The following is a 20868-nucleotide window of genomic DNA, read 5'->3' on the forward strand; positions in this document are numbered from 1 at the left end:
TATTAGGACCGATGTAATACACCAGCCTCCTCCATCCCCAAAGTTCAGGCCTTGTGCTTATAATAGAAAGGAGTTTTTTTAAGGTGGTGAGCTGGCAGAATCGTTAGCAGACCGGAAAAAATGCTTATCGACATTTCTTCCGGCTTTATGTTATGAGCTCGAAAGCCGGCGACGTCAACTTTGCCTTTCATCCTTTTGGAGTCGATAAAAAAAAAGTACCAGTCGAGCACTGGGGTCAATATAATCGACTAGCCCCTTCCACCCTAAATTTCAGACCTTGTGCAAAGAATTATATTAGGAAGAATTATTACTGCCGATCATTACAAGTTTTCTGGGATTCTGCTTTTTACCATATATTTGCATATTTGCCGTGTCGGCGTATCGGCGTCAAAGAAGCGGCAGCAGTAACTACATCAACAACAAACAAGATGGTGATTCTATTACAACACCCACCGTTATCCCATCCAGCCCCACCGTCACGTGTACCACTTCTGTCACCACTACGTAAATGCATTGCTCCACCCACTCAGAATATGGTGAAGTAAAAACAGAAAAGCAGATCCTACAGACTTGTAAATCAAACCTTGCTAATACACACGTATACACATATGTTCTTGAGCAAAACACTTCATTTCACATTTCTCCAGTCCCCCTTCGATCAGGAGGGATTGTTGTCATTTGAAGGCTGAAAAATGCAAAAGTGCATTGTCACCAGCGATGTTTAACAACATCTGATAGCCTGGTCGGTCACATCATCACGTGATGTACATATATGAACACACACATCTATACATTCATTCGGAGTTCGCGACACACTCTATCGATACTCAGAGTTTCTGACCTTTGAAGCGTTTTAATAAAATTTCAAGGTCGTGTTAACTTGACCAGATATTTTCTGAAGCAGGCGACCTCCAGCTTTCCATCGTCTGCTTTTACATTCCAAAACGCCCTTTTAAAACAGATTTTCGTTTCATCGTTTACTTGTACGGTATTACGGTATGTACATTTATAGACACGTAGACTGCAGATATATAATGTATATATATATATATATATATATATATATATATATATATATATATATATATAAATGAAAGCATATAAACATTTTCATATACACATACATACATACATATATATATATATATATATATATATATATATATATATATATATATATATATATATATATATATATATATATGTATGTATATATATGTACGTATGTATGTATGTATGTATGTATGTATGTATGTATAAAGCACATGCATCCCATACTGCAATGCATGTGTGGGTGTTCGCTTCTAATAGATTGAAATGTATCAATTGCACAGCACCAGGCACGCATTCTTGTACATATGACTCATGTCTTACAATTGCCTATTCAGTTATAGAAAGAGAGAGAGAGAGAGAGAGAGAGAGGGGGAGAGAGAGAGAGAAAGAAAGAGAGAGAGAAAGAGAGTGAAAGAGAGAGAGATGTGTGTTTGTGTGTGTGTTTATGTGACTATGCATTTGTAAACATATACTTATATGTATATATATATATATATATATATATATATATATTTGTGTGTGTATGTGTGTATGTGTGTGTGTGTGTGTGTGTGTGTGTGTGTGTGTGTGTGTGTGTGAACGTGTGCGTGTTTGCGTTTGTGCGCGTGCAACAAACAGATAAAAATCAGCGCGCTCAAACGAGCGAATATCATCGCTTCAAACATGATGCTGTATCAACCGCGATTAGCCTCCACAACCACCACCATCATCATCATCATCATCATCATCATCATCATATGGTGCGAATCCCAAGATTTCGGCAGACCAAACATCTGTTTTATTCTCAAATGAGAGAAGCCATGTGCCAGAGGACGCCAAGGGAAGCGATTCGAAGATATAGCTAAAAGAAAATTTGAAGAAAATGATATTAAAATGGTATCTGGTGATTAACCGAAACAAATGGAAACGGGTTCTTTATGGAGACCAACTTCGAGATGGGCAGAAACAGAACATTTCAACGATAAATATAAATGTAGAAAATACTCCGAAATTACCAATTTCCTTTCGAATCACGTCCGGGAATGAAACCATGTGTCTGCTGATTACCGGACTGGCGCGATATTATTGCACGTAGGAAACATTATGTCCATTGTCCAGTTATCGGATAATTTCCGCGGGTGATTTAGTACTTTTTATGTCTAAGAAATATTTTTCGTCTGAGATAGATGTTCTCAGTTATTTTGTTTTTGTCTATGCACCCCGTTGATTACAATTTTATTCTGGCGGACTCCCATCGCCATTCTGTGTTTAAAAACAAGTTTTATAGTAAGCCCCATTTTGTTTTTCACACATTAACTTGTGTAGGTTGAACTATGGCAAAATGCTGGAGAAAAAAAAAACCTAGCCGTTTCTTGCAATACATACCAGTACATACATCTAATGCAAAATTTTCTCAGGGGCCCTTGAAATACTATTGTGGAACCTCAATTTACTATTGACCCCAAAATCTTATATGGACCCTGGTTGCGAACCACTGATCGGAGGGATAACATGAGGTATTGTCCATAGTAAGTAGCGTCATAAGCATTTGAGCAGCTCTTTAAAAATACATGTCTTTATTGCCCACAGGGGGCTAAACATAGAGGGGACAAACAAGAACAAAGGGATTAAGTCGATTACATCGACCCCAGTGCATAACTGGTACTTATTCAATCCACCCCGAAAGGATGAAAGGCAAAGTCGACCTCAGCGGAATTTGAACTCAGAAAGTAACGGCAGACGAAATACCGCTAAGCATTTCGTCCGGCGTGCTAACGTTTCTACCAGCTCGCCGCCTTAAAAAGACATTACAACACACACACACACACACACACACACACACACACACACACACACACACAATTATCTTCACAATTTGAAAAATTCGGAAAAAGATGAAAATCAAGGACAACTCAACAGAATTCATTGGAAAACATAAGCAAACAAAGTTTTTTCAGAAACAACCGAACACTTTTTATGTAGGTTCCATTGATTGTATGCAACACATCTAGACGATAAATTCTGGAAGTTGTAAAGATAATTTATGGATACCGTGTGTATGTATGTGTGTCTGTCTGTCTGTGTATTGCATTAAGGCTCCTCACGAAAAAAACAGTTACGTTTTCAAATATAATAAATGGTATTTAATGAATCAGAAGCAATGATATAAAAGAGGAGCACGTGTCATGTGTAAACGTTGTTGTTGTTGCTGTTGCTTCTAAGTTCACCAAGTATCTTTAAGAAGAAGAAGAAGAAGAAGAAGAAGAAGAAGAAGAAGAAGAAGAAGAAGAAGAAAAACGTGCAAAGAATTTCGTGAAATGGTGGACATCGTGGTTTTGAAAGGTGTATATGTGTGCGGTGTGTGTGTGTGTGTGTGTGTGTGTGTGCGTGCGTGCGTGCAATTCATTGAAGAGTATTCTATGTGTTATGCAGGTCTCTTTTGTAAAGAATGGCAGCAGTGCCGTTCAAAGTTAAGCGAAAGCGTATGTGGTGGAGAGGCTGAAATCGTTTGAGTCTGTTGCTTTGATTATGTCACACCCTTCTGGAAAACGGGGTGGGGTGCGGGAGAGACGCTCCTTTGCTTGTGGGATGTAGCATAGTACACAAACACACACTCACATACGTGCTACATAAGCATTTAAACACAGTGGCTTACACTGAAAAAATGCGTACATGCAGATAAATGTATACATATATGCATACATAAATACATACATACATACATGCATATACGTACGTACATATACGTACGTACATACATACATACATAAATGCATAGAGAGACAGACGGACAGACTTATTCACCATGTATACAGAAATATATTCATCCACGTACATATAGACTCTCGAAAGCTCCACACCTACGTCCTTATGGACTGAGTTCACCGTCGATAAACTGTTTCATTAGGAATCCCAACTTGCTGGGTTGAAGCCTCGAAATTTTACGGTTGACGTAATGTCAGCTAGCTGTAACGGTTCGTACAGCAGCTATGAGCTTCACTTGCAGACATTATGTTCGATTCCTATTGCGATGATGTAACTCTTCCCCCTTTTTCTCCTTCTCATATACATGTATATAGGAGGGTACGCCATGAATTCTCCCCAATGCATTTTCCCCTTTTGGTGCGAAAATTAGATATGGTCTGCTCTCCTTTAGTCATCTTCCATTGGCGCTCAGATTTCTGTTTGCACCAAAGAACAGCGTTGAGGTTCATTTCTTGTGTATTGAAGGTGTGTCAGAAAACGAAATCCGTCGAAGACTTTCAGCTCAGTATGGGAACTGGGTTTTGTCGCCATGCACTGTCTATAAGTACAGAAATCGTTGCGCACGTGGTTCATTTCTTGAGCAAGATAACTTATTTGTTTGTTTTTGACTGAGAATATAAACAAGATTTTGCTAAGATGAGCCAAAAGTGAAGAAACTGCGTTGAAAAATGATATATTTTAATTTTAAGAAATCTCTGGGATCAAACTAAGTTAAAAGAAAAACGTAATAACAACAACTTAATTGACGTTTCCAGACCAGAAGTGCACCGTAGTCAGGAAGAGAGAGAGATAGAGACAGGGAGAGGGGCAAGGGAGACAGACAGACAAACAGAGAAGGAGGGAGGGCGAAGAGAGAGAGAGAGAGAGACCACATCTAGTGAAACGCGTGAAACTAATTTTCCCCGCTGATCGGGGAAAATTCTAAGTACGTCAAGATTAATTAACGACTCGCCTCCTCCATATACACTCACTCTCACACAAACACGCATACACATATGCATACATATATATACTTACATATATACTTATATATACATATACATATAAGCAAATATATATATATATATATATACGTATATATATATATATATATATCTATATATATATATATACTTATATATTAATATACGTAAATGTGTGTGCGGTGTGTGTGTGTGTGTGTGTGTGTGTGTGTGTGTGTGTGTGTGTGTGTGTGTGTGTGTATTGTTGACGTCATGTGAATTTATAATCTTTCGAAAGAAAGTGGAATAATTCTTTTTGGGAATTGGTTCTCAAAGAATATATGAAGCTATAAATATGAGAATGTAAATATACTAGATTAAAAGATCTCCCCTTTGAATAGAAAAAGTCGAAGGCTACCAGTGGGATGCGAACCCACATGTGTAGAATATGACAGCCGCTCTATCATTTGAAACACATGCACACACACACTTACACATATTTGTTTTGCAAGATTTTTTATGTATAATATATATATATTTGTTTTGCAAGATTTTTGATGTATATATATATATATATATATATATATATATATATATATATATATATATATATATATATATATATATAGGCACAGGTATGGCAGTATTGTTCGCTTTACTACCACGTAATTTCGGGTTCAGTTCTATTGCGTGGCACCTTATGCCAATGTCTTCTACTATAGCACCAGGCCTATCACTTGAGAGGACGAAAAGCAAAGTCAACCTCGGCGGAATTTGGACCCAGAACGTAATGACATACGAAATACTGCTCAGCATTTTGTCCGGCTTGCTAACAACTCTACCAACTCACTGCCTTTGTGATTGTTTTAATATTAAGTTTGGGGAAAAAATCGACCCTGTTCCCGGCTCGTGTGCCCAACACGATTCTTAAGTGCCTTTAACACCGTTCACCCCATTGCAAGCATTCAGACAATAGACTCCCCTCTCTCCAGTTCCTCGTCAGAAAAGGATTTTTTGGCAGACAACTGATCCGTATGTGTTCAACCTTGAACATCAACCACATCAAGTTTACACATCTGAGACATGGCCTGCAAAGGGCATGCGCACTGCCATCCGTTTTCTGATACATTTTTTTTCTTAAAAGTAACTACCACTACTACTACTACTACTACTACTACTACTACTACTACTACTACTACTACTACTACTACATGATTAAAAATACGAAGAGAAAACACTAAGTATATGTTGATAAACTATGTGTGTTAATTGGTAAAGCTGTTTACAGGGGAATATCTGATGAACTTTCTGGAATTTTATGATATTGCAACAGCTTAATGTTTACAGTAGTGAGTCTAGGAGGAGAACGATGTAAGTAAATACATAAAACATGTGTGTGTGTGTGTGTGTGTGTGTGTACTGTATGTAAACTCATGTACATGCATATATATATATATATATATATATATATATATATATATATATATATATATATATACATATATATGTATGTATGTATGTATATGTATATGTATGTATATATGTATAAAGGTATGAAAAGGAAGTGGGGAGGAGAAACGGAAGATTTCTTCTTTCCTTGGAGGAAGCCGAGCCTTTTTTAGCGGAAACATCTGCTAAGAAGTAATTGGTGTCTAACGAGGAATTACTTTTAAATTTTAGGTAAATATCTGCATAATCTAAAAATAACTGACGAACAGAATCCCCGATCCGTTTTCCATTCCCAGTTTTGGTATTACTTCACTTCGTTTATATCCCGAGAATCCCCCTGGACGCATATAAATGAATTTATATGCTCCCTGCCTCTCTCTCTCTCTTTCTCTCTTTCTCTCTCTCTCTCTCTCTCTCTCTCTCTCTCTCTCTCTCTCTCTCTCTCTCTCTCTCTCTCTCCATTTATTTACCTGTCTAACCAACTAGCTACCTTTCCACTTTGTTATAGGCTTTCATTCTTTATGCGAAACAGTAATTTAAAATCATGTTGGGGCACCACAAGATAGCAGAAGATTCTTCGCCGCTGTATGTATGCATGTATGTATGTACGTATGCATGTATGTATGCATATATGTATGTATGTATGTATATATATATAAAAGAGAGAAAGGGGGGAAGAATTCATTTTGAGGCACACTGAATGATGATTGTTTTTGTGTGTGCGTTGTTATTGATGTTGTTGTTTTTGTTGTTGTTTAGCCCCAAGTAAGCGCTTATGAATCAGTTCTATGATCAAAATTTTTCCAGTCGCGACCACCCCATCATTTGGGGGTAGGGAGATGGGAATAACTTATTCATATTTTGAATAAAGCAACGAAACAAAAATATCAGTCCTTGGCTATTAGTCTTTTTGTACCGCAATTTCCGGTTATGAGAATGGAGGAAGCGGGGGATAGGCAAGAATATTTTGTGCGAAAGTATGGTATAATGGTTTTAAATTTTAGCACAAGACCAGCAGTTTTATAGAAGGGGCATCGACCCCCGAAAAGATCAAAGGTAAAGTTGACCTCAGCAGAATTTGAACTCAGAACGTGAAGAGTCGAATTAAATGCTGCTAAGCATTTTGTCCGACGCACTGACGATTCTGTCATCTAACCGCCTTAAAATATGATATAATATGCACACGAGCTTTGGGCAAATGAAAGTAAAAAAAACTAAGCGGGATATTACTGAAAAACGTTGCGATCCCTGGAATACAGCCTCCTTCGTAAGTTTTTAAGTACCAGTGACATAATGGGGACTGATTAAATCAACTATTTGATGTTCTCTTTAGAAATAAGTTACGGTGGAAGTTTATGATGATATACAATTTCATTAGATAATTAAAAAGGGTGTGTACCTCGTAAACACAGGTTTTTTTAAAAAAACACAATGAAAGAATGATGTAAGACGAGATTAACATAATTCTATTTCAAAATGTTTTATCTGATCGTCGAGAATATTTCAATGTCTCTATAAGAATGTGGTTCACAACTATCTTTAACACAGATAAGAACTCTCTCTCCTTCTCTCTCCCTCCCGCCCCCACCCCCGTTTTGTTTTTTTAATTTCTTTTTATACTTATCAGTAAGAGAACGCTCTAAAATAAATTCTGGCGATTATTAATTATCATGGCTGACTTTCAAATTACATTGCCGCTTACGTTGCATCCAAAAAAATTTTGATATCTGTTATCTCACAATTCTTTGAATCTAATCTTTTGATATCCCAACGTGGGTTGGTGGGTAGGGGGTCTCGCGAGGAATGAGCTAAATATATCCCGGATCAAAAGAGAAACGCGTTGTTGCTACCATTGTTGTTGATATTTATCTCCAGCTCAATCGTAGTCTTGAAGGTTTATGATCAAAGACATTCCAGCTGGACAAAAATGCTTTCTCCGACTTAACGTTCTGAGTCCAAATGCCGCTGGAGTCGCCTTTACCTTTCATCTTTATGAGATTGATAAAATAAGCACCAGTTGGCACTAGGATCGATGTAATAGACTTACTTTCTCTTTCGATACTACTAGCCTTGTGCTATTATTTGAAATCAATATAAGGTCGACGGTTTTCTTATGAAATGGAATAATTATACGAGAAGCTGAACTATAATGCGAACAGTTCTGTCACAAGCTGCGCTTACAGGTGGATCTAAAATTATCGAAATGACAAAATAGCTCTACATATTTAGAGTACACACAATATCTATGTTTAGATATGTGAACTGAGCCCGGGAGAAATGGTTCACAAGATTTTAGGCAACGCATAACTATGGTCTCACTCACTAACCTATACAACATATAACTTCTTAATTATTCTCCACAATTTAACCTGGGAGCACGTGGTTGTTAAGAAAACGTCTTGCCACACAGCCAGGAACTCGCTGTATGACGAGAAATCACTGTGTAATGATGAGAATCCACTTTTTAAGAGAAAACCCAGTGTATTCTCAGACAATTTTGTTTAATTTTTTTTTTTCATTCACCAAATTTAACCAGGTGCCTCCCTCATGCCGATTGTGAGCCGACCTTTCATATTGTCAAGCGTAACTAGGTCTATATAAATCACATGATTGATTCTTCTCATCCCACCCATCATGTTTATGTAGAAAACACATGGATGTCATTGTAAGCGTGTGTGATTCAATAAACAGACTACACAGATTTATAGACATCCTTGAAGCGTTGCCATTGTCAGTTGGTGACTTATTTGTAAACAAAGCAATAAAAAGGAAACTGATATCGCTGGTTTATTTGTAGATTTCAAAGTCCTGTTTTTTCTATAATAATAATAATAATAATAATAATAATAATCCTTTCGACTGTAGGCACAAGGCCTGAAATATGGGAGAGGGGACTAGTCGATTACATCGACCCCAGTACGCAACTGGTACTTAATTTATCGACCCTTAAGAGATGAAAGGTAGCGTCGACTTCGGCGGAATTTGAAATCAGAACGCAATACCGCTAAGCATTTCACCCGGCATGCTAACGATTCTGCCAGCTCGCTGCCTTAATAATAATAATAATAATAATAATAATAATAATAATAATAATAATAATAATAATAATAATAATAATAACAACAACAACAACAATCCTTTCTATTTTAAGCACAAGGCCGAAATTTTGGGGGAGGAAGCTAGTCGATCACATCAAGTCCAGTGCTCAACTGGTACTCAAGTTTATCGTCCTCGAAAGGATGAAGGCCAAAGTCAACCTCCGTAGAATTTCAACTCAGAACATAAATACGGACGAAATGCCGCTAAGCATTTTGTCCGGCATGCTAATGATTCTGCCAGTTCGCAGCCTTAATAATGATTTCTAATACTGACACAAGGCCATATCATTTTAGGAGAGGATAATGGCCGATTCGATTGAGCCATAGTTTTTAAATGGTACTAACATTATCGATCCCGTAAAGACTAAAATCAAACGATACGTTCGACTGTTAGGCCTGTTGGCAGGCAATTCGCTTATTTGGCCGTAATGACCTCACTTCTTTGTAAATGGGCACAAGCATGGCTGTGTGATAAAGGAATCTCCTTCATAGCTATATAGTTTCGAATTGAAATTTCTTTGCGTATCTTCTACCACAAACTTGGGCCAACCAAAGCTTCATCTGGTAAACTTGGTAGACGGAAAGTGAGCGGATTTCCGTCTAGCAAAACTACAAACTACATCATTGTATAGCAACCTGAAGTGTGTTGTTCTTATTGTTTTTGTTTTCTAACTCCGAGTGAACTCTGATCAAGTAGACTTCAGAGCAAAGGGTATTCCACCCGTAACCATTACATAGTGGTTGTTTTAATCCGTTGCTCGATTTAACATCACCGCCTTGGTCATTGGCTGCTGTTAACAAAGTTCACTCTGTAGCAGAGACGTTGGAGTCAGGTCTTCAGTTTGAGAACTTCCTCTTTTCCTTACAATAGTTACAGAAGTCCTGAAAAGGAGTCATGGGTGCTGTCATTCTTCCTCTGATGAAGCTATTAAAAATATAAGCAAAAATGTTCCCTTCATAAAGCTGTGGTTTTTATCACAAGAGTAGAGGAATAAACAGAAAAATTTGCAAAGTTTGCTGTAGCTATTAAATTTCAGGTAGATCTAAAAACAGGCAGAAAGATAGACAGGAGGAAAGGAAGACAAGAAAAAAAACTGAGTTAAACATCAAATGTAACAGAAAAACAAACTAAAGACTAAGATTCCAGTGAGATTTTGATATCTGCACAAGCGAAAAAATAAACCAAATGTGGAGTCAGAAACGCTGACATAGTTATTAGTAAGATTTATGAAAACACCTTTGTAGTAGATTGCAATCCCTGAGGGGAAGTTACGTTAACGAACGAGACAAAAATAATGTTTCGTATAAAAGAAAACACGCCTTCAGATTTGAAGTTTGATGTTGGACAAAGATTGTAGAACAAGATACAAAATATAAATTATTTTTAACCTAAACATATTAAACTCCATAATGAAAATAGTTATGTAAGGTGGGTGTGATACAAACATGGAACAAGAAAAATGCTTTATGGTATAAAACAAACATATTTAATGTACATTTAGCGGGAATATATTAGGACACTTGTTTCAAACTTGCGTTCTGGAAAGTGCTCCTTACAGTAGAACGTTCGTTCATTTGTTAAGGGTATGTACTAAGTCTTCTGGGGAAGTTATCTGTTTAGACAAGCATCGTCTTTAAAGAGAAAGTTCTCTCATAAACTTCATTCATAGTAATGAAATCTGTGTTAAGTTCGAGCAAGGATTGGTTTTTAATGAATCAAAAACTACAAACTACATCATTGTATAGCAACCTGAAGTGTGTTGTTCTTATTGTTTTTGTTTTCTAACTCCGAGTGAACTCTGATCAAGTAGACTTCAGAGCAAAGGGTATTCCACCGTAACCATTACATAGTTTCTTTTTCTTTCTTTTGGGTACCAAGTATTTAGGGCTATATTATGCTGTGTGTTTTCCCTTTATAGACAGTAGAATGTATTTCGAGTGATATTAGCTGCTACTTGTAGTTTAGATTTCTGATTAGATATAGTACATTCAGTGATCGACTCTCATTAAAATCAGACTAATTAAGGAATTGACAATGTCCCTAATTATCTAGTTACAAATTAATTGAAGAATGAAGATCTGATTATTTCTTGGAAACCGACGAAATTTGAGAAGTAGGACAAACATTTTGATTTCAAATTTTGGCACGCGGTCAGCAACTTCAGTTTCGACCTCGAAACTATGAAAGGCAAAGTGGACATCGGTGGAACTCTGCTAGCTCGATTCCTTAAAAGGACAAGCATATTGAAATATATACTGTAGCTGAACTACATTGTTTCTCACCTGATAAGTTCGTTCAAATTGGAAAGCTTTTATTTGGTTAACATCCGGTAAGTGGTAGAATTAGTCAGTAGCCAGGTCCAATCTCCGACCAACCAGCTAAAGATTATTGTCAGAAACGGTGAGGAACGTTTTGTACGTTTAACTCATCTTCCAGAATATCTGTTTTTCATTTTTTCCCAATCTTTAATGTAGAACTTTTTCGATCACTCACAGCTCATGCTATTCGCCCCTCTTTCCTCTCCCATCTTCTATCCCTTTCCATGCATGAGAAGAAATTAATTCTGCATTTATCAAAAGGATTTATTCTGATCACCTCTATTAATCTTCAATGTCTAATAAAAGTTAACTATTCTAGTTTGCTCTTTATATTCTTATATTTCATCGGTTCAGCTTAGGGGTAATTTTGTTTATATCGTTAATGAATTAAAGTTCAGTTTCGCAAAGTTGTGGATAAAGTCTAGGTGTACAGGAAAAATTCAATGAACGAACAGTGCTGCTTCATTACAGCAAGTTGGATGCGTTCCGTAACATTTAAGGGAATGGGACGATTGGGTGTGGCTGTTTGGGCGTCAACGATTTAACACTGTAACTGTTTTGGCGACAGTACGTTTTGGCCCAGTGGGTAAATACACAAACGCCTGCGCGCAGAAGTGTACATATATATATATATATATAGTGAGAGAGAGAGGGGGGAGAAAGAGAGAGAAAAATTAAGACAATGAGAGAAACATTAACACGTCTGATACCAAATACTTCAGTGTCGAATCATCGACGTTAAAGAGGCGGAGACCAAACGACTGTGCCAGAATGCTCATACTGGGAAAGTTCATTAAAACCGGTACGACTTTACTTAATAACAATAAAATTTACATCTGTTGGACAGAAAAATAACTTGGTAGAACAAGGCAATAATTCTATCACATTATTCTATTGAACAACAGATGTTGGTTCCATTCTTACTATTTCACATCTGTTGTACAATAATAACGCGACAGAATTATTATGTTATTCTACCACGTTATTTTCTAACCAACAGATGTTAGTTTCATTCTTACCAGGCTAAAACTCAGCAGTTTCAATGAATTTCTCTAATGAAATAATATGTGAATGTTACTCTACAATCTAGCTTGGTTACTGACTGCTCCCCCGACTTCATCTAATTTTTCTTGTAGACTTAAAGTGAATCTTCACGGTTTAGCTTTGCGTCGTCAGATTACTTTCACTATGTAGGTTTGCATGCTAATGACGAAAATTTCATTCAGTTCTCATAGAAATTAACAATAAGAAAAAGTTACAAACATTTGAAAGTTTGAAATTTTAGCTAATTAGAAACCTCCATTATTGACATACCGGAAGTCATACTTGTCGTTTGACAATAAACTGACGTTTGTTTTCAAATCATCAACAATAGCCACTTGCCGTCTGCTTCCTATTTTCAACCGGATGTAGGAACCAAGGCAGCAAGCAGTGTTTTATTTATTGTCATTTTTAGATGCATTTTAAAAATATTTTACAAAATAAGCGTTTCAGGAATGAATTCATGAGTTTCAGAAATTTATGGGATAACATGAAGATGGAGTGTAATGCTGCATTTATTTATTCATTTTTTTCTTATTTTTCACGACAATGAAGAAGATACATCACAGGATGCATGCCTGATACGAGAATCGAACGCACCACTACCTAATAATCACGAGCTCAACACCTTAACCATTACCCATGTAATTTCACTCATAAGAAACGCGCGCTGGGTCAAGCCTTATCTTGTAGGTCTGCGGTTACTTTTCTTAAACCAGATCATGGAACAGAAATCTGGACTCAGCTTCGAAAATATCACGAGACTACAATTCTATATAAATTTTTTGTCTAAGACTACATTATTTTTGAATAGTTCCTAATGCAAAATGCTTATCCATGAATTAATGTATTGCTATTGTCTATTTTCAGATCAATGCTACAAGAATGGTCGGTTTTACGATGTTGGAGAGTCCGTCAAAGACAACTGCAACGAATGGTAAGTAGGATTATGCTTTATAAAGACACACACACACACACACGCACACACACACACACACACACGCACACAGATACATTGAAGAAACATGGGGACGGTGATATATTTATGTTTTCAGCAATAAACACTTTATTTCACGAATAATTTTGACAAGACGAGACCGACAGAGCCAAGTATAAATATATATATATATATATATATATATATATATATATATATATATATATATATATATGTATATATATATATATATATATATATATATATATATATATATATATATATATATATATATATATATATAATTTAAATAATAAGGGTGATAAATTGGATATTAATTTAATTAACACCAATTTAAAACCAGTGGTCTAGCATAAAGAAAATTCTGAAAATTCAGAAAAATTATATTACATACACGTGAGAAGGGATAACCACTAAGTGAAAATCCTTTACGCTAGAAATCGACCATCAACGGTCAAATCGATCATCAACAGTCGTTGATGGTCGATTTCTAGCGTAAAGGATGTCCACTTAGTGGTCATCCCTTCCCAAATCTCTCTCTCATATATGAGAGAGAGAGATAGATAGATAGAGAGAGAGAGAGAGAGAGAGAGAGAGAGAGAGAGAGAGAGAGAGAGAGAGAGAGAGAGAGAGAGATAATTCTATGGAATACAATAATAATTAAGAGCACAGAAGACGCCAAATACGTCCAACCACTACACGATTCACTTAAATATATACAGGTTGAAAAAGAACGGGATAATTTCGCAGTTTATTTGTTGATGGCTATAACGTTTCGAACATTGTCCTTCTTCGGACAGTGGAAACGGAAGAAAGAAGAGCAAGTGAAATTAAAATAAAGAAACAGGGAAAAGGGGGAGACAACGTACCGTTAGATTACGTGTTTGCCCGCTGACTACATATATATATATATATAAATCACTTCGTAATTGAGAATAATTGAAGCATGTATAATGAAGATAACTCTACGGGGATAAAGATGATGCGAAAACATAACGCAAGTGAACAGGGAAATAATTGGCTATCCTCTTACAATTCTGTTTCAGAATAATTGCTTCTCTTCAAAACAGATGTACCAAAATTCTTCGGATATACAGAGATCTTTCAATCTAAATTACACTTGCTTGTCAGAATATAGCATTAACAAGCATCGGAATTTGCATATAATACGCTGGTTGGTCATGTCTTAAATTAGATACTACATGTGTGTGTGTGTGTGCCTCAAACATTATAATGCAGATAATGCTGAAAGGTGTAGATGCGGAGATTGATATGATGTGGAAACAATTTGCATGCAACGTGTTACTACTACCAGCAGGCACACAATGCACATTTTTCAATCTACTCAGCTGTAATCAGTACCAGCTGGGGCACATTAGAGATGAGTACATATTTCATATATATATATATATATATATATATATATATATATATATATATATATATATATATATATATATATATATTCATATATTTCCTTATTGCCCACACGTGGCTTAAGATAAAGTGGACAAACAAGGACATACAAAGGATTAAGTCGACATACAAAGGATTAAATTCGTTTACCTTTATTTCCCTTCACACCTCCAGAAAATATATTTCTATGCGGAACAAGAATTAAAAGCAATCAAGTTGTACATCTTCATACAATGGTTGTGAGTCCAGTTTTTAAACTGTAGTGATTCACGCTTTGAAAAGTAACATGCTTCAAACTTCAGCAATAATAAAAACAAGGTTTTCATAAAATGTGTTGTTGTAAAAGTCTACAACTCATATTCGTGAGTCATATTCTTTTAGACAATTTACCTTGTTTATTAAATTCCAAATAATTCTTTCTTTTTTCTTAAAATTCTTCTGTCATTTCATAACTCAACATGTTCAATTTAATTATTTTCCTTTCAGTATCTGCCAAGATGATCATCCATTCTCCGACCATGTCTCATGGTCATGCACCAGTCATGTCTGCTTGATGCGGCGAGATATGGTTGAAACCGTCAACTATGGTCAATATGGGTAAGTAACTTCATTTCCTTCGTTAGACTCACGAAAACTCTTCGATGACTCGGTGGAATTCACTATGATAGGGAATTTTAACTTAGCAGATATAGAATTGTATAGCATCGTTTATCATTTATTTTGTGATTTGACCAAGGTGCCGAAATAGATACCACGTGGCCGTAAAACGAACTTCTTAAACACGCATCCATGCATCCACCTATCATCTATAATTCTTTTTTTTCAATCCACCTCCAATAAATACCCAGAGCTCAGCTTACAGATGAATTTATAACTAGCACTCCGTCACCCACGACGTCGAGGGTTCCAGTTGATCCGATCAACGGAACAGCCAGCTCGTGAAATTAACTTGCAAATGGCAGAGCACTGCACAGACGCGTGTACCCTCAACGTAGTTCTCAGGGATATTCAGCGTGACACAGAATGTGACAAGGCTGGCCCCTTTGAATTACAGGTACAACTCATTTTTGCCAGCTGAGTGGACTGGAGCAAAGTTAAATAAAGTGTCTTGCTCAAGGACAAGGCGCCGCCGGGAATCGACCTTACATTCTTACGATCGTGAACCGCATGCCCTAACCACTAAACTACGCCCCTTCACAGAAGAATTTACCGTAGTCAAGAGTTACCCAACCCTGCTAGTTCTAACGTTAAGTCTGTGATATCAGGGAGAAGTTAATTTCACTCCATATTTTCACTGCTTGCTGTTGAGTATAACGCTTGTCGCTGGGAGATATTCGACGTAATTTTTAGTGTGTAATTATTGAGGTGAGATAACAAATTAAAACAGTTAAAGCTCCAGGTAGAAAGCTACGTCGTATTTGTTCCAGCGCTCTGAGATCAATTCCTGCTGAGGCCAAGATTTCTTTTTTCTCCTATTCCTTCGTGTCATTAAATAAAGTATCACTCGAGTACTCCAAATCTTCTTTCTTCGCTCAACCTCTCTCTCCCTCTCTCTCTCGCTCCCCCTCTCTCTCTCTCTCTCTCTCTCTCTCTCTCTCTCTCTCTCTCTCACCTTCTCTCATTGTTCTCAGAATTGACTACACTGTGCTGTTAGAGATTTGGTGGAGACCACCAACAGTGTCTGTAATGTCAGAAAAGAGAGACGAAATTGCATCTCCAGAAAGAATCAGAAAAGCCATCTACATTCCAAGAATTGGCGATTACAGACCCTGATAACTATTGAGATCTTTCTCTCTCTCTCTCTCTCCCTCTCTCCCTCTCTCTCTCTCTCTCTCTCTCTCTCTCTCTCACACACACACACATCTTTCTTTCTCTCTCCTCCTCTTTCTATCCTCCAATCACCTCCTTCCTCTTTCCTCCCCTCCCACTCTGCTCTCTTCCTCATTAGTTCTCCTTCCATATATATATATATATATATGTGTGTGTGTGTGTGTGTGTGTGTGTGTTAAGAGCTGGAACAAACGCCGCAGTGCATTTTTTCCGACTTTCTAACGATCCTGCCATTCTACCATTCTGAAGTTAATAATAATATTAGTTTCAAATTTTAGCACAAGGCCAGCAATTTCCGAAGAAGGGCTAAGTCGATTATATGGACCCAAATGCTTAAATACCTCCTTCACCAAAATTACCGGCGTTGTGGCAACATTCAAAATCAATATTGAATGTATGTATAACAGAAATGATCTAAATTTACTTGATATTTCCTCAACAATTTGAACATGTTTTAACGCAAACGAAAAAAGGTTAAACGGATGAAATCTGAAGAACAGGAAATAAATAAACAACGATAAAACAACATTTAATTTCTATCAAAACAAGTCACCAAAATATTTTGAAATCGAACCTAATGATCTTGGATTCGAATGCTATCATTTTTACGGTAATTTTACGTAAAAATGTTTATAATTTATATCCTGTTTTTTACTTATTTTTCCCTTTTTAGATGGAAGGCCAGCAACTATTCTTTCCTACATGGTCTTACATTGGCTGACGGAATCAAATACAGATTGGGAACTTTCCAGCCCAGCAACCAAGTTTTCAGCATGTCAGCGTTGAAATCTCACCACGAAGATAGTCTTCCAGAATCATTCGACTCGAGACAAAGATGGCCAGGTCTCATATCTGACATCAGGGACCAAGGTGACTGTGGTTCTTCTTGGGCCGTCTCTACTGCAGGTAATGTTCCTTCATTTTATGTGTGTGTGTGTGTGTGTGTGTGTGTGTGTGTTTTATACGTATGGTGCAAAAATTAGAAAACACGAAGACGTGGGGAAAAAACAGAATGTATTAGGTTCACATTCAGGAAAAATAAAAGGAAAAGTCCTTTACATTTCAAGCCTACGCTCTTCTACAGAAGAAATAGACGAGGAAAGAGAAAAACACAGAGAAAAGAACAAACGTGCCTCAGTTAGACGGTCAGCGCATGCTGAAATATATGCATGTATGAGTGTGTGTGCAAGCGCGCGCGTTCGTATTATGTGTGTATGATGCAACAATTAAAAAACACGAAAACGAGGTAAAAACAAACAGAATGTATTAGGTTTACGCTCAAGAAAATTAGAAGGGAAAGTTCTTTACGTTTCAAACATATGCTTTTCTACGGAAAGAATAGACGAGGAGAGAGAAAATTACAAAGATAAAAGAACAAACGTACCTCAGTTTGTATATACGTACGTACAACGTGCGGTTATGCAACTAGATATGGGAGCCATTCTTTTTTTTTTGCCATCTTTGTAAATGCGCAATCAGACTGATCTATGTATGTTCCTTTGTTTTTCACAGCTATCGCTTCCGACAGACTTGCCATTGGATCCAACGGAAGACTAGTCCAAACAATATCCCCTCAACACCTACTTTCTTGCGTCGGAGGATCAAATAACAGCTGCGAAGGAGGCAACATTGACCAGGCATGGGGTTTCTTGCGAAGATACGGGTGAGAAAGTCTTTCTTTTATCTTTTACTTATTCCACTCATGCTGGATTACCATCTTGAAGAATATATTCACACAAATCTAACTCTTATTCTACCAAGTTTAGTATTCATTCTATCTATCACTTTTGCTGAACTGTTAAATTATGGGGAGACCTTGTAGCAAAATGTGAAACCATTATTATTGTTGTTGTTGCTGTTGTCATTATATATTTTGTCTTTCTATAGTGGTGTCACGGAAGATTGTTATCCATACCAAGCAAGGACAGATCAATGTACCATTCCAAAACAAACCTCTCCTGATATATGCCCAAGTGGTAGAGTCTTCAAAGAACACATGAAATTTAAGATGACACCGCCATATCGTATCCGAAATGATGTGAGTGTTCATAATTTCTCGTATTCTTTTATTTGTTTCAGTGATTTGACTGCGGCCATGCTGGGGCACCACCTTTAGTCGAGCAAATCGACTCCAAGACTTATTCTTTGTAATCCTAGTACTTATTCTATCGGTTAATTTTGCCGAACCGCTAAGTTCGGGGACGTAAACATCGCTTGTCAAGTGATGGTGGGGAGAACAGACACACACACACACATATATATAAAATATACGACGGAATTCTTTCAGTTTCCGTTTACCAAATCCACTCACAAGGCTTTGGTCAGCCCGAGACTACAGTAGAAGACACTTGCCCAAGGTGCCACGCAGTGGGACTGAACCCGGAACTATGTGGTTGGTAAGCAAGCTATCTACCACACAGCCACTCTTGCGCCTATAAAGATAGTATCGGTTGTTGCGTTTTATCCAGAGTCTACCCTAGGCGAGCACTCATTTCATTACCCGCCGTTCCGGCTGTGACCTACCTTGTCCACTGAAGCCTTTCCACAGCGTTAGTTTGGAAGACGGGGCAGCATGGAATGGTCTCCACGGTCACCTGACCTGATACCAATGGATTTCTTTTGTTGGGGGTTTTGTAAAGAACAAGGTTTATGAGAAGAATCCCAAAACAGTAAATGAATTAAAAGATTACATTTCTGACGCATTCACTGAAATTGATGGAAATTGGAATTTGTGCCGGACTGTCTTTCAGAGTGTTCTGAAGAGGTTTGAAGAATGTTGCAATGTTGAAGGAGGACATTTTGAACATCTGAGAGATTAAACATTATCTGTTTAAGAGGTGCATAAACAATATGGCTGTAAGGTAGAAATTTAAATGTAATAAAATGTTTTTAAAAGAAATTTGAAGTGCCTACGTGATAACTTTAACCCTAGTTTTGGGCCACCCTGTATATATATGGTCATGTTTTTATGGAGGTATCTATTCAGGTATGACTGAATGAATGAAATGAGTGGAAATGAGAGACAGAAGTAATTAACACACTGAAAATATTTTTCTTCTTTTTAGGAACACACGATTAAGAAACAGATTTATGAAAATGGACCAGTACAAGGTAAGATTATGTTAGACATTATCCATATCAATGATTTTTTTTTATCTTCTGTTTATTGATTACATATGTGAACTTGTGACTGTTAACTCACGTCTAAGCCTTAGTCTATTGACTGACGCTTGAATTTCAGTTTATTTTCTCGTGCCCGAGCCACAGTTTGTTTGTTTATGTTTGGACTTCATTGTTCACTCATATTTGAACCTCAGTTCAACCTGAGCTTAACCTTATTGACTCCTGGTTGAACATCAGTTTATTCCTCGATGCTTGAACCTCAGTGAATCAGTAAAGCGTAAGACAAATTTTTTCTGCTTTATGTTCCCTAGATCCTTGCGTTCTTCGTTCAAATCACGCCGAAGCCATCTTTGGTTTTCATCCTTTCAGTTTTGATAAAATAAAATAGCATTCTAGGGTATCGGTTCTCAACCGCAGATCCCAGGACTGTATGCCCTCATGAATTCTTCCGGTGGTCCCCGACAGTCTTCCAGTTTTTTGGTGCTGCCTCCTAAACAGAATCGAGGTTTTGTGACCCGGATATTAAAAGGATTGAGAACCGCTGGTCTAGAGCGATGGTAGGGTTGCATTCTCAGAGCATTAGAAGAGATACCTTGTGGTATTGTTCTGGATGTTTGTGTTCTGACTTTTTGGATAATAAATTTAATCTATCGCCCGGTCTAAACGCAACCACCTGGTTATTGAGTGCCTTTAACAGGGTATATTCTGTTGCGAGCATTAGGGCCAGCTCTTCGGCTTATAATAATTTTCTCACACAAGTCTCGGAAACCTGAACAAAATAAATGATTATGGGTGCTGTCCCTCCCATCCTGCCCAAACGGTAAAAAGGGGTTCATTTTTTCATTCTTTGTTTCCATTTTACTGTATTTTTGTTTTCATTTCTATTCTCTTGTTC

General features: G+C 37.1%; 1 protein-coding gene across 2 annotated transcripts in view; it reads left to right on the top strand.

Annotated features, from left to right (window-relative positions):
• The window catches only part of LOC106882701 (putative peptidase C1-like protein F26E4.3), a 55353-nt gene that overhangs the window by 31317 nt on the left and 3168 nt on the right, over window positions 1-20868 (top strand). The window contains exons 2-7 of one of the 2 annotated variants that reach the window (XM_014933465.3): window positions 13517-13583; window positions 15507-15617; window positions 17524-17756; window positions 18363-18513; window positions 18738-18888; window positions 19916-19961. In XM_014933465.3, the coding sequence (XP_014788951.1) occupies window positions 13517-13583; window positions 15507-15617; window positions 17524-17756; window positions 18363-18513; window positions 18738-18888; window positions 19916-19961 (759 nt within the window). Of the gene's footprint in view, window positions 1-13458; window positions 13584-15506; window positions 15618-17523; window positions 17757-18362; window positions 18514-18737; window positions 18889-19915; window positions 19962-20868 lie in introns of those variants that run through there. The other variant, XM_089361965.1, reaches the window with a different exon arrangement.

The sequence above is a fragment of the Octopus bimaculoides genome, chromosome 13, assembly GCF_046866305.1.
Source record: "Octopus bimaculoides isolate indiv1 chromosome 13, ASM4686630v1, whole genome shotgun sequence".
NCBI lineage: Eukaryota > Metazoa > Mollusca > Cephalopoda > Octopoda > Octopodidae > Octopus > Octopus bimaculoides.